Genomic DNA, 13,786 nt, shown 5'->3' on the forward strand with positions numbered 1-13,786 from the left:
TATTCTGTGGCCAGATACATTGAATAGTGAGCTGGCATGTGTGAGCTGCTGCTCACCTTTACAAACACCTGTAGACTAATAGCCACCCTAATGTGGCACTAAGCTTGCATTAAATTACCTTGAACTTGGCTGGTTATTAATCACAGCTGCATGGCTTGTTCCTCAGAAATTGCTTGTGGCTGGCCTCCTCATAGTGGAGATAGGGATCAGTTTGCAGTGCAACACCTAGAGATGCACCTTGAGTGAGGCAGCGTGGAAATGCAAGTTGGTGTCTGGTTTCAGAGCTGTCATTTAACAGTAGGTGTTTGGGTGGATGTGCCCCTCCTATTGTTTGTTTTATACTCCAGACCATTTCTGTCCAGAAGAGTACAGCCAGGGCAGCTGTTGCTGCTGGGTTTTTGTGGCTTTTTTTTGTTTTGTTTTTGTTTTTGTTTTTTTGAAAGCTCATTTCCTCCTTGAGTTGTAATGTGAGATGGCCAAGTATCTGTCATTGTGTCATCTGTCTGCCCCCTCTGAGGACAGCTAGTTCTCTGTTACCCCACAACAATGGGAGTCACTGGGTGCTAGGCACTTGAAAAATGGGACCATCTGTTTTTGCTTCTGCTTTGTTTACATCAGTTGGAAAAGCAACATCAGCAGGGGAAGCACAGCTCTGAATTTGCTGCCACAGAAAATGTGGGCTGTACACATAATTCCTGTGACAAGACCCTCAGTTACCTGAGTTGTTAAAGGAAGAGGAAAGTGTTGGCAGAAAGTTGAATGACTGATTGGTTGCTTTGTAATTTGGTTAATTAGTTTTGTCAAAGCTGTGGAATATATGTGGTGTAGCTAATTATCTTCCCAGCATTTCACCTTTTAAAGTGGAAGTGACCTAAAACTATTTTTTAAAAAGTAAAGTCAACATGTATGGTGCATACTGTGGATGAATGTCAGAGCTTTGAATATCTGCTTTCTTCAGCCTTTGCATCTGGCCTGTGGCCACAGACTGCTCATGGGCCACTGGGACCTTTTCTGAAGTGTAGCAGACATTTCTGGCATTCTTTCTCGGCAGTGCACACTCCCAAAGTAGGTCTGCCCAAAAACTTTCATGTAAAGGGACCAGCTCTGGATGACTGTGGTGTGAGAGCATGCAGAAATGTGTTAAACTTAGTGGTATTTTCCCCACAGGGAAGAGTGTAGTTACCATGTTAGGAGACGTCTGGGAAGGGAGGTCAGGAATTTTGCTTGTGCGTGCAGTAGGTAAAACCTGTGCTTCTTCTTCTCTTTACAGGTAGTGGCCATGGAGGCAGAACATCCTTCCCTCACACCATCATCAATGAATTTCCAGAGTACGGCACTGTAGAGCCAAGTGAAGACACACTGAGGACTTCATTGCCACACCCGGCAGAGCCTGTGGCACACAGTCCAGAACATCACCAGTGGGTACTTGGCAGGCCCATTCCTCAGCATGTGGTTTCTGCGGACAGTTTGAGACCTGATGCTGGGTCAAGGCAGCTATGCGCCGCAGAAGAAGGTTTGCCACCTGCAGGTAAACTGCCAGAGGTCACGAAAGTCTCTCAACGGCTGGAAGCAACAAAGGTGCAAGAGAGAGCAAGTAATTCTCTTGATTCAGAAACACAAATGGAAAAAAAGAGTATTACTGGCAGCCAAAATGTACGGATAGCCAGAAAGCCAGTTACAACAGGCCAAGAAAAACCCTCAGACATGCCTCTTCCATCTGAACGAACAGCTGAGGAAAAAATGCATTCGATTGTAGAGAAAGATCTGGCTGCAATGTGGACTGGGGAGAAGCAGCCTGAGTCCTTGCAAGCCATCAGTAATAAAGCTGAGGAGGTCCATGCAGCACAGGAGACAAGCTGTCATAGACCATCTGTGACAAACCTGGAAGCAGCCAGCAGAGTGGAGGGGTGGGCGCGTTTTGAGGAGTTTTCAGTGCACAGTCAAGGCAAAATGCAAGTGGGTCCTGAGAGGAGGCTCTCTAAAGAGGCAGCTGTGAGCAAACATGTAGAATTTCAAGGGGTGGAGATATTATGGCTGCAAAAAGCTGAGGAGCAGAGAAGAAAGAAGCACTCGCTGCTGGAGACGGTATCTGTGGAGAGGAAGGCATTCCCCAAAACATCCAGCCACCCTGTGCCACCAGTATCCTTCCCAGGTTTGGTCTCCTCACCAGACAGTGCTCAGTGTGAAGTCTGTGAGGACCCAAGACTGGGACCAGCTGCCTCTGGAGATGCTTCTCTGGCACTGCTTGATGCAAGTGGGGAGGATGAAGTTTTTGTGAAAGACAAGAAGAACCATGGCGAGGAGCAGACAGCTGTCCTAGCAGGAGGCCGGGGCAGGTGAGATGGTGTTGGCGGGGAGGCACAGGGGTTAGTCAGGGTTTCTCTTATCCCAAGAATGTGGCTTGAGCCTACCTACTTAGGAGCTGCCGACAAACAATGAATGTTTGTCTGCTGTCTGTGGTGTGGTGACACTGGTTCATGCCTGATGGTGGCTAGTGCATGAAGTTGGGACTAAACCTCATCCGTACGACCTTGCTAAATTCTGCTGTCTGATTCAGGTTTGGAAACATGAAGATATGTCTTGCTGTTTGTTGAATAGTGGCTGCATGATGAAGGATCTGTAGTAGGTGTAAATAGGATCTGGACATAGCATGAAATTAAATGTAGGCAGCATGCAGGCCTGGCTGTATGTACCTGCTCAGATTCTCTGGTTTTGGGTAGCTTTCATACAAGAACAGTGGAAGCACCTCCTGAGAGGTCAGATAATAAAAATGTTTTTACCCAAGGCTTTGTATGTTATTAGAAGGTAAGTGTTGTGATGTGCTTTCTATATGCCCTGCCCATCTGTGTTGATATAATTTTAGCTATGTGTTTTGCTGTTTACCAGAGCATCCTGATTTGCTTAGTTTTCTTTCCTGATGCAAAAGGCACCCTTCCAGCAAACCACGCCTGCTCTGACCTGGTGGGGTGTTTGCTGCTGAAGCAATAAGGTCTTGGAAAGGGAGGTCTTTCTGCCTCAGTGCCTTAGGATCTGTGGAGTTTTGCTTTAGATAGCATGTGAGATTGCTCAGGTCCAGAGTGTTTGGTGCAGCAGAGAAGAAATATATTCAGGGGGGTGGTACACCTTCCCCTGTGCATCTGCAGGCTGAGTCTTCCTCCTTCGAATCTGGTTCTCTTGGCTTTGGAGTTTTAGTTGTTTTCTCCCCTTTGCATTTTGGAGGAATGTCCTCCAGGCTTTTGCCAAAGATCCCAGCCCTAGGACGGTGAACTGTCCTCTGGGGGCAGAAGTGCCATCTGAGTGCATGTGTCCAACCTATTCAGCCTCTTGCTTAGCAGTGGTGCTACTCGGAGATGTCACACATTTGTGAGTGCTCTCCTCCCTTGCAGATAAGCAGCTGATGTTGTCTGTTAAGCAACATGAGGCTTTCTACCCACACCCCTCTTCTTTTTATATCCCCAGAGAGGGAAATGGTGCCAGTCATGAAGACAGGTGGTGCAAGGAGGAACTAGTATTTTACCTGCAGCGTCCTCTCCTGCATGACACCATAGTAATCTTTCTGCAAGATGACTGCAAAGATGGAAGGCGAGAAAGTTCACCCGGAGGCCTAAACCTTGCCCCTGACCTGAAATGAGCTGTTTCTAATTATTTTCCAGGATGGTGGAGGAGGGGGAAGCAGCCAGCGGAGGATATGAAGATGTCCTTGGGCAGAGGCATTCTGACATCTCCACTGATCTGTACAGCTCACAGTTTGAAAACATTCTAGACAATGCATCTTTGTACTACAGTGCGGAGTCGCTGGAGACATTGTACTCAGAGCCTGATAGCTACTTCAGCTTTGAGATGCCACTTACTCCCATGATCCAGCAGCGCATGAAGGAGGGCGGACAGTTTTTAGATCGAACGTCAGTCTCAGGGCAGTCAGATGTCCTGCAGCTTCCCCCTGATGGAGGGGTGAAGGGCTGTGGAGAAGGCATCGCCAATGGCTTAAAGGATGCAAGCGAAGCCATCCTCAGAGGAGATGTCATGGAAGTTCCTTGTTTGGAAAGGTAAAAATAGTGGTTGAGCTTTCTATATGCCTGCTGTTTTTTTCCTGATGTCTCTTTTCTTCAGTGGACTGTCACAGAGTGTAGTTTTGCCTCTTCCAACACTGCATTTTCTGCACAGAATAATTTCCAGTGTAACAGAATGAGCTGCAAGAGAAAAGCGAGCCATCCACACTGGTGCTGTTCATTAGAAAAGTGCAGACTTACTTTATGAAGGTTTTATAGATGATACTTGTGTGAGTACAAGACTGGCTGGTGTTGTGAGATCTCTCGGAACTGTCCATGGAGGAGTTAGTTACCAGATACAAATGAACCTTGTTCAGCTCCAGTTTTGCTGGAGCGACAATTTCAGGAACACGCAGTGCACACAAATTAATTTTGTGATTTGGATGTTAAAGCTTCTCCTGTCTTGAGGTCAGTGGGAGTTTGTCCACATTTGGGACAATGTTTATCTCCCACTACTTTTATGGGATTAGAAACTGTTAGCTGCTTCTTTTGTTTGTGCAGTAGTTACTGTCTGAGAAGAGGGAGTGTGCAAAAATGTGAATAATTTCCACTGAGGCAAAGGGAGAGATAAAAAACCTGTTAAGAGAACAGTCATGTGAGAAACAAAAACTAGGGTAAGTGGTCAGCAAATACTGTTTAAGTGCAGAAACTCAGTCTTATGAACAAACTGTCCTCAGCTGTCTAGTGACTGATGGGCAAAGTCGGGGTTCAAACCAAAAGCAGTAATTTGGAGTGCGATAAGTGACCTTGTGAATGACAAAGAAGCCTTGGATCTCTATCATTGTCCAGGGACATGATATTATCTAAGACTCCTTAGATGATTCCCTTAGATGGGACTAGTGTAGTCTGAACTTTCCTGGGAGCCAGTGGTGAGAGGTCTTTTATCTGTATTATTTGTTCTGTGCTAGTGTGAAAGAAGTCCTTTGTACTGAAGTAGTTCTGTGAACTTTACAGGTTAAGGTACCCTTTGCCTTTAAAAGAACACACAGAAGAACTTAACAGTTTAGACTTTTATTGCTGTCAGTCCTTCTGGAAAAAAAGATGTTTAAAAATTCTACAACCATAAACTGCTTGGTGCCAGTAAGGAGTTAAGTGACTGCTAGTCTGCTACAACCAATATGGAGCCAGTAACTGTGGTTAGTTCTGACACGTGCAGCCCCTTACTTGTACTGAAACCAGAGATTAGTTTAAAACTGGACAGTGGAGGACAAGCAGCACATACAAACCCTGACTCTGTTACTCCATAGCTGCATTATCTACTATCTAAGAAACACTGTCAAGGCCCACATGGGCTCACTGAGACAGGAGGTATTTTGAAGACAAGGTGTACTTAGATAATGCCTAGAAACACTTAAGGTGCCTACCTAGTGTGAATTTCATTAGGAACTGTTGGTAGCCAGAGAAATAAACCATCAGAGGTTTTTAGAATTATTCTTTTTTCCTCCTTAATTAAAAAAAAAAAAGAAAAGGAAAGAAGTGTCACAAACAGTGGGTTTGTTAGGAAGCTCTGCTGTTGTAGTCTGTAGGACTGGGTTAGGATGAGCCTGGAGGGCTTGCTCTGTTAAGGTAGGTGCTGACGTGTGCAGCTGCAGTGGTACAGCCAGCCACAGAGGTGCCCAACATGGTAAGGCTCTGGACAATAACTTTATTAACCAGTGTGCTCCATGATGTTTAGATATGTGCTGTTGTGCCAGGGTACAGCTGACTGATAGATCATTTGTCTGTTATTTCTGGAACCATTGATGGATCAAGGTGTTAACGGTGTGGATGAGGACCCTTGATTTCGTGCTGGGGGCTACTTGGCATTTATTTGCAGCGAGTTCAAGTCAGTGTGCCACTGTCAAGCTCAGGTGAACCAGAAATAGCAGCTTGAGCCGTGGGTACTATTTTTAGGAGCCTGCATGCACGGTTGTATTGTCTGAAGCCATCTCAGATTTGTTCTTCTGACTGAAAGTCCACGTGTGTGATACATGCGTGGCAGCCACTGTGGCACCTTTGTGTCTTCTGCTCTAAGTCCTTGCTTCCTATGGTGCTGGGAACCCGGGGTCGTGTTGGGTCTGTACTTTCCTACAGGTAGAGCCAGCCTGGCATGGTGGAGCAGTCGTCCAGCTCTCCCGGAGAGTCAGGTGCTGGATGAAGGCAGCGCTCCCAGGCCCGGCTTCCCGCTGGCACCGGTGCAAGCTGGCAGACAGCATCCTGGCTGCCATATATCGCGGAGCCACCGGAGGTCTCCGTGCTCGCTGCAGAGCTGCCGGCGCTGCCTGCCGCAGGGGCTCCCGCGCCTTCCTCTGCCCACCCTTGCGGGTGCAGGCACAAGACCGACTGGAGGACCCTATCCTGTAGAGCTAGAGGCCGGTGTGGGGGGGGGTCTCAGCATGTGAACAGTGACAAGTGCAAAGCGAAGCAGGGGGGATTTGGGATGCAGGAAGCTTGGGAGCAAAGCAGTTGCAATGTTTCAGTGAGGCACAAGAAGAAGCAGGGACTCTGCTGCCAGTCCAAGTGAACAACTGAAACCAGAATCTCAGCAGCTCCCTGTGCCGTGGTATTTGAGGAACATAAAAAATGTGTGGGAAAGTGCGTGGGGAGAGAGTACACTTCCAAGTACCAGCTCTAATTTATGGGGGAACAGAGTGTGAAATACTGGCAGTTCTTCACGGTCGGGTACAGAAGGGGAGCGTAAGGAAGCAAGTGCAGGCAGCTAATGGCTTGCACCTGGAAATGGAAAGTCGTATGCCACTTAGGAAAGGAAGCGTAGATGCTCCCCATAGCCATGCCCTCCTAATACCAGGTGGCTCTGCACCGCGGCACCTTCTGTATCTCTGTGGAGACATGCCGACGTGCAGTCCCTAGATGGCGTGAGTTTTTAGTGTGCGAGGCAAGGAAACCTAGTCTGGCAATGAGTAAGCGGGAGGGTAACATCCTTCTCTGCGCTTAGGAAATCGCTGGCTCTGGGAGGGGTCAGCTCTGGTATGTGAAGGCCGGTCACATGCCTTCAGAACTGAAAAAAAAAAAGGAGGAAAAAAGAGAGATTAGAGGCTTGCAGGCTGCAAGTTCCTATGGGCTCCCGGGTGTCTGGATGTTTCGTCCCTGCTGTTCTCCCTATCAGCTGCCGGACGTGGTTAAACACAGTAAGTCCTGGCGAGAGCCGTGCGACATGCCTGCTCTGACAGCTACCCGCCACGCTTCCTGCGGCGGGAGAATGTCAGCTGGTCTCTGGGTTTTCCCGCAGGACAGGTTGCCTTTCTTTTGCAAGTAGTCTTTCCCTAGCACAGCTTAGATGCCCTTTGTGCCTGGCCAGTGGAGGAGGGATGCCTGTGGGAGAAGGGCGAGAAGGTTTCCCTCCTTTGGAAATGGTTTCAGCTCTTGGTGCCTTTTGGGGGTCTTAATCTCATTTGTAGGTGTGCAATGATCATCCTTATGGGAGAATAACAAATTTCTGCAAGTGAAGCAGCCTTAAGTTTCCCCACATGGGGGTGGGAGAACTGGAGGAGGAGTGGTGGATGTGTGTGAAGTGTCAGAGCTGAAGGGCAGCCATGCTATGTATTGGGGCACAACGGGGTCGCCGTGAAGCATGCTGAGCTACAGGTTGCCAGGGTAATGAAGCTTTGCAGTGCCAGTAAAGATACTGCATGTGTAGCTATGTTTGGTCCACTTGCTTCTGTGTTTTCTTTGCAGAGGCATGCAGACCCCACTGCTGCATCCAGATAACTACACTCCTCTTTCTCATGATGGTGAACTTGTGTTGAGATGGAGCAAGGCTTAGCCTTGGTATATTGGAGTTTAGTCATGCTCACAGAGGCAGTAAGAAAGACTGTAAGATGCTATCCAGACACTGAGCCTGAGTTTGCATCATCTGAGCTAGGTGTAATCATTTACACCCAATCAGAGTGTGAAGAAGGGGACGTATTTGCAAAGTAGTAAGATACACCCAAGGGAAGAATAAGTTATCTTTCCTGTTTATACAGTGAGCAGCAGAGCATCATTGTGTCTAGAAGTAGAGATCATCACTGAGAGAACTTCATACTTTACCTTTCTTTTCTATTTTCAGACTTTAAAGACAGAAAGACGTTCTTCTAATATTTATTTTTTCTGTATTCTTTGTGAGAGACTGCCCATTCCCCCTTCCTTTGTATGCTGCAGCCAGAAAAAGAAAACAAAACAAACGAAATAACTTCTGGCATTTCTTTCCCTGAGTTATCTTGGAAGATGCAGTCTCTGTTGGTAGGACATTGCCCAATATTTTTCTAAATCTGAGGAGAAGAAAATATGTATTGCAGTTTCTAATCCTCAAAAATGCTAAGTATTTGCCACCTGCCATCATCTTCAAAGAATTGCTGGTGCTTGGAGAATTTGCAAGCCTTGTTATTTTATTTATGTTTTTCCTAGAGATGAAAACACAGATTAAGTCACATGTATGTTCTTTTGAAATTCAAGGTGTGTGGGGAAGAAGACAAACTCGCTAAGCAATCTGGTGTAAGTGCAATCAGAGTAAGTGCACAAGAACATAGAGTGCAGTTCCAAAAGGCTGCCGTGTTACTCTTAGTGGTTTCTGCTTGTCATAGTGGTTTCCGTAGTTGCTTTCTTTCATCTGCCTATGGGTTGTGTCTGTCAACTTTGTTGACAGATAAACCCAGTTTTGATCCCTTTCTCCAGGTTGATTCCTTAAGTTTCCTTCTATTTTATCAGTATCTTATGTGCCAGTTATAATCCTGGGTTTTAGTTCATGTTCTGGTATTTTTGTCCAATGCACTTTGTATTTGATTTTCAGTGCAGATATGAGACTCAATATTTATGCATCTAACACATAACCTTTATTAATTCATTCTGTTAGTCTGTCTGAGGGCAGTCTGGTAGAACCTTTTTCCCTTTGAGATTCACTGTGCAAACTGGTTGAATTTTTCATTCAGTGTGAGATCTGATGAGATCCCTGTGTACCTAAGTGAACTTATCTTTTTTGGCCTTTGGATGTGATTCTCATGACAGATTCTGGGACCTAGGAGAGCTAGGACTGTCATAAGATGATACCTCACATTTGCTGCCATCCACATATCTGGATAAGCAGGCAAATGCATCTGCATGTGGTAAACAAGAAGATGCATACTGGTGCCCATGTTTTATTGCACATGGGCTACAGCATGTCAGTTGTTGAGCCACAAATAAACACAATATGCCAGCATAGGTATGTTAAATCCACGTAAAGTTAGTGTCACAGTCTGAAGGAGTAAATCTCGATACTGGTGGCATTTTGGCAGCTGACATGATCACAGGATGTGTTAGGGGTTGGAAGGGACCTCTGGAGATCATCAAGTCCATCCCCGCTGCCAGAGCAGGACCATAATATCCTGTTCAGGTCACACAGGAGTGCATCCAGACAGGTCTTGAAAGTCTCCAGAGAAGGAGACTCCACAACCCCTCTAGGGAGGCCTGTTCCAGTGCTCTGTGACCCTTACAGTAAAGAAGTTCTTCCTCATGTTGAAATGGAACTTTCTGTGCTGTAGTTTATACCCATTACCCTTTGTCCTATCACAGTGTCCAACTGAAAGGAGCTTGTTTGTTCTCTCCCTCTTGACACTCAGCCCTCATATATTTATAAACATTTATTAGATCCCCTATATTTATAAACATATATTAGATCCCCTCTAAGTCTTCTCTTCAAACCAAAAAGCCCCAGGTCCCTCAGCCTCTCCTCATAGGCCACATGCTCCAGCCCTTTAATCATCCTTATAGGCCTCTGTTGGCCTCTCTCAAGTAGTAACTTGTACCTCTTGAACTGGGAAAGCCAGAACTGGATGCAGTATTCTAGGTGGGGCCTCACTAGGGCAGAGTAGAGGGGGAGGAGAACCTTCCTCAATCTGCTGGCCACACTACTGTTAATGCACCCCAGGATCCTATTGGCGTTCTTTGCCACAAGGTCATTTTGCCGTCCCATGGATAGCTTGTTGTCCACCAGGAGTTGGAGGTCCTTCTCTGCTTTTCACCAGATCACCTCCAGACTCACACTGGTGCAGTTTATTCTCCCTTCCCACGTGCAGGACTCTGCATTCATCCTTGATGAACCTCATTGGGTTCCTCTTTGCCCATGTCTCCAGTCTAAATCTCACTTAATGGCCACACAGCCTTCAGGTGTCTCAGCCGAGCCTCCTGATTTGGTATCAGCAAACCTGCTGAGCAGACTCTGTCCACACATCAGTGTCATTTCTGAAGATGTTGAACAGGACTGGACCCAGCACTGATGCCTGGGGGACTCTTCTAGTTACAGGTCTGCATCTGGGCTTAGCACCATTGATCACTTAGTAACTTCAGAAATGTTAATCTACACTGATCACTTTGATATTGTCTGCAGGAGGGTAGCATCACTTTATCAAGTGTCTGGAAATACAGTGTGTGAGTTTAGCTTTGCTCTGGCTAACGAGGTGCCTGCAGCACCTTTTTTTAGCGAGTTTGTAAAACTGCTTCTAGTTGCTAAATAAACTGTTGTTTCAAACTGTTTTCACTCTTCAGATCCCATACTCTTCTGAAAATAGAACAAACAAAACTAGGATTCAGAAAGGAAAATCAAAACAGAAAACAAACAGACAAACAAAAATTGGACCAGCTGATCAGTGGAGCAGTGCACAAAGTGCCTCAGTAAAGCTGTCAGCAGCTCAGCTTCTAGGCTGGCATCTCTTGGCGTATCTCTGTTAAAGTCAAACCCATTTAGGTCGGGAAGACTTCATTCACTGAAACGGAGGTGTCTGCCAGCTCCAAGTAGGTCCTGAAGTTCAGCCTGATGTCTCATCTGTTAGCCACGACTGGCTGGCAGTCAAGTCCCTTTCCAAGTTTTTGATAGTTAATTCTCCTGTTCCTCTGTCTATTGGGGTGAAAACAGGCAGAGCCTGGCAGCTGGCAGGGCAGCATAGAGGCAGTGTTGGATGTGATGCAGGAGCACCAGGTGGAAAAAGACTAGGCAATGTAGTCTGCAGAATCCCTGCAAGTACAGCTGGGTGGGCCATGGAGTTGGTTAGTGGTTGTTTTTCCTTTATTGTGGAATTCTGTCTTTTATTATTATTAACTGTTCTTTCTGAGGGCAGCTAGTTCATTTTGCTGCATGGCTGTAACATACAGCTCCTGGGTGATACTACTGCAAGTACTGGAATGCTCTGTCTGCACATCTGGAGGGAAGCCTTAACCGAAAGGCATAAACACACATTTTTGTGCATCTATTTTCCTCCCTGCCAGAAAGTACCAGCTGGGCCAGATGCCCTGTTAATATGCACTTTCAGTCTTCAAACAGTTAAAGTAAGCACAGCTGAGGGGGAAAGTACTCTATTTCCTTCCTAGTTTTGCTCCCATCCCAGAAGACCCTGCAGGAGCCTTGTTGGGAGGATGGCACTGAGTCAGGGGATGGCTTCTGGTACCCGCAGCATGTAGGGTGTGCATAGGCTGAGAGGAGGGAGCTTGAGGGCTCCCAAAACACTTAGGGTCTGAGTGTTTTCTGATCAGGGTCATGGGTGTGCAGTACATTCTGTGGATCTAGTTTTTCCTTGTGTGGAGGCAGGTGGGCCAGATCCTGAGCGTGAGACTATGCTGATGTATCCAAGAGACTGGTTGACACGTTGTTGCATCTGTCAGAAATACCCATTCCAAGGGGAGCCCTTGGACACTCTCTGTCTGGAGGGCCAGGTGTTCACTTTCTAGGCATGGAGACATTAATGCGGTGAGAGTCCCTTTGCGATCACTAACCCTCATCACAGTGATGTAAGGAGCCTAAGGCCAAAGTGGAACCAAATGAAGTATTTTTAGCAAAATGTTTGTACTTCAGGTGGCAGCAAGCCAGCATATCTGTGTTATAAAAACCACATTGTCTTCAGAAAGAGCTGCAATCCCGTCCCTGTGTGTAGCAGGTCTTGCCTGAAAGCTGTGATCCCATAATGGTAGTGTTTGCATTTGCTGCAGTGCAAGTGTACCAGAATGGCATTTTCTGAGCGCTTTAGCTGTTAGCTCCCTTACTTACAACTGGCAGGAGTTCTTTTAATCAAAGGAGAAGGCAGATGATTGCCGGGAGCAAGAGGCTGTTTTCAAGCAGCAGCATGCATTTCAGCCTCAGAAGCCCACTTTGCCTGTGTGTTTTATTGATAACCAATAGGAGATTACAGGGCTTGTTTGTGTGTTTTTTCACTTTGCTCCTCTCTGCGTGACATGACAAGGGCTGAGTTAGATTTTAATGGATACTTGGTGAATACTCAGGGTTGTAGAAACCATCCTCCCTTCATGTGTCCTGGCTGATGTTGTGCTCATGAGACACCTACCGAATCCAGTTGCAGCAAAGCGCAGCTGTGCCAGTCCTCAAAGAGGGACCTACTTCAAAGTGTGTCTTTGAAGAGAATCCATACGTAGGACTTCAAAGCTGAATAAACCATTCAGAGTGAAATAGCACAGTGAGTCAACTGCTAGGAAAGGGCTTTATTTTTATTACTTTTCTTCCCTTCCTAGAGTTTTATCTTGGAAGAGCCTTGGAGATGGAAGTAGCTGTCAAGGTAAATCATTGCTCTGTGTTGGTTTTGTGCTTGCACTTTTCTGGCACCCGAAGAAGCCAGCTCGGAGCTGTTCCCAGCCCGTCCGTGTGGTCGGTCATTTGCAGCAGGAACTGACTCATGACGTCCCTCTGCTGCCGAGATTTCTTCACTTTCTCTGGTGGGGCTACTTCTTTCAGAGCCAGGCTGCTAGAGCAGGGCTTGTCAACTCCCTTGAAACAAAATTCGGCCTGTGCCACGGATCGTCTTTGCCAAGCTCTGAAATGTGGAAGGGTTTCAGTGGCTAAGTATACCTCTCTGAAGAGTTGTAAGGCAGGGATTCATTCCCTCAGGGCAGGACTTTTTACTGAGGGTAGTTTTCTTCCCTCTGCAGCCTAAGCTTGGTGTCAGGAGCATTCAAATGCATCTGCCTTTCTGTGATGTCCCTGCCATACTGTGAGAGTGAGAGCTGCTGGCGAGGGGCTGTTGGATTAGAAATCGAGAGCGTTTTTCACAGCCGGGGTTGATGGATATGGTTGAGGGGGAAGGTCTTCTCTCTTTCAGAACTTGAGGAAGGCTCAGAGTAAAGTCATTATAAACAACAGGGCTAGTGTGGTGCTTCAGGAGGTGATTATCAGCCCCAGCATGGCTCCCCAGCAGATACTGCACTCCTGCTGAAAACAACATTTGTTCTGGCCTGAGCTTCTGTGTGCCAGAATGCCTCTCCACCCTTCCTTATTTTTAATCATTGCTTCGTTTTGCTCTGCTGGACTTTGCTGGCAAATGCCTGATCTAGCCTGCCTTAAAGAAAGCTTATGCTAAAGATGTGCAGGTTTATTTGAGAGAAAAAAATGTTATCCCCCCCCCACTATTTCCTCCTCCTCTATTTCAAAAAAAGACCTGTGAAGGTCCTAGACCTGTCATATCCAAGCTCCTCTTGAAATCAGTGCATCCAGTGCATCCAGTGCATACTAGATATTTTTATGTTTCCTCAGTGAAGTGCCCATCTGCATCTGAGAGAGATGGTGTGCCACAGAAGCATATGCTATGCATGCAGCAAAAACTGCAGGCAGTGGCAGGCTGGGTTCACTGACATGGCTGTGCTGAGGACAGCACATAGACTGAGCTGTCACACCTTGTCATTCAGTGTCAACAGCAAACAGCTCCTTCTAAGTGGTTGGGGCAGTTGCTCTGTGATGGATCTCATCTCTCCACCTGTAGCGCAAAACACTAATGTGCTTTTCT

The 13,786-nt window shown here is 46.6% G+C and overlaps 1 protein-coding gene across 4 annotated transcripts in view; it reads left to right on the top strand.

Moving 5' to 3' along the window:
- LOC135173361 (PH and SEC7 domain-containing protein 3-like) overlaps positions 1 to 13,786 on the top strand; it is a 115,328-nt gene that overhangs the window by 18,570 nt on the left and 82,972 nt on the right. For 2 of the 4 annotated variants that reach the window (XM_064140202.1, XM_064140203.1), the window contains exons 1-2: positions 1,552 to 2,336; positions 3,654 to 4,046. In XM_064140202.1, coding sequence (XP_063996272.1) covers positions 1,621 to 2,336; positions 3,654 to 4,046 — 1,109 coding nt within the window. In that variant the 5' untranslated portion in view covers positions 1,552 to 1,620. Of the gene's footprint in view, positions 1 to 1,270; positions 2,337 to 3,653; positions 4,047 to 7,099; positions 7,178 to 13,786 lie in introns of those variants that run through there. The other 2 variants (XM_064140206.1, XM_064140204.1) reach the window with 2 other exon arrangements.

This window comes from Pogoniulus pusillus, chromosome Z, assembly GCF_015220805.1.
Source record: "Pogoniulus pusillus isolate bPogPus1 chromosome Z, bPogPus1.pri, whole genome shotgun sequence".
In the NCBI taxonomy this organism is placed as follows: domain Eukaryota; kingdom Metazoa; phylum Chordata; class Aves; order Piciformes; family Lybiidae; genus Pogoniulus; species Pogoniulus pusillus.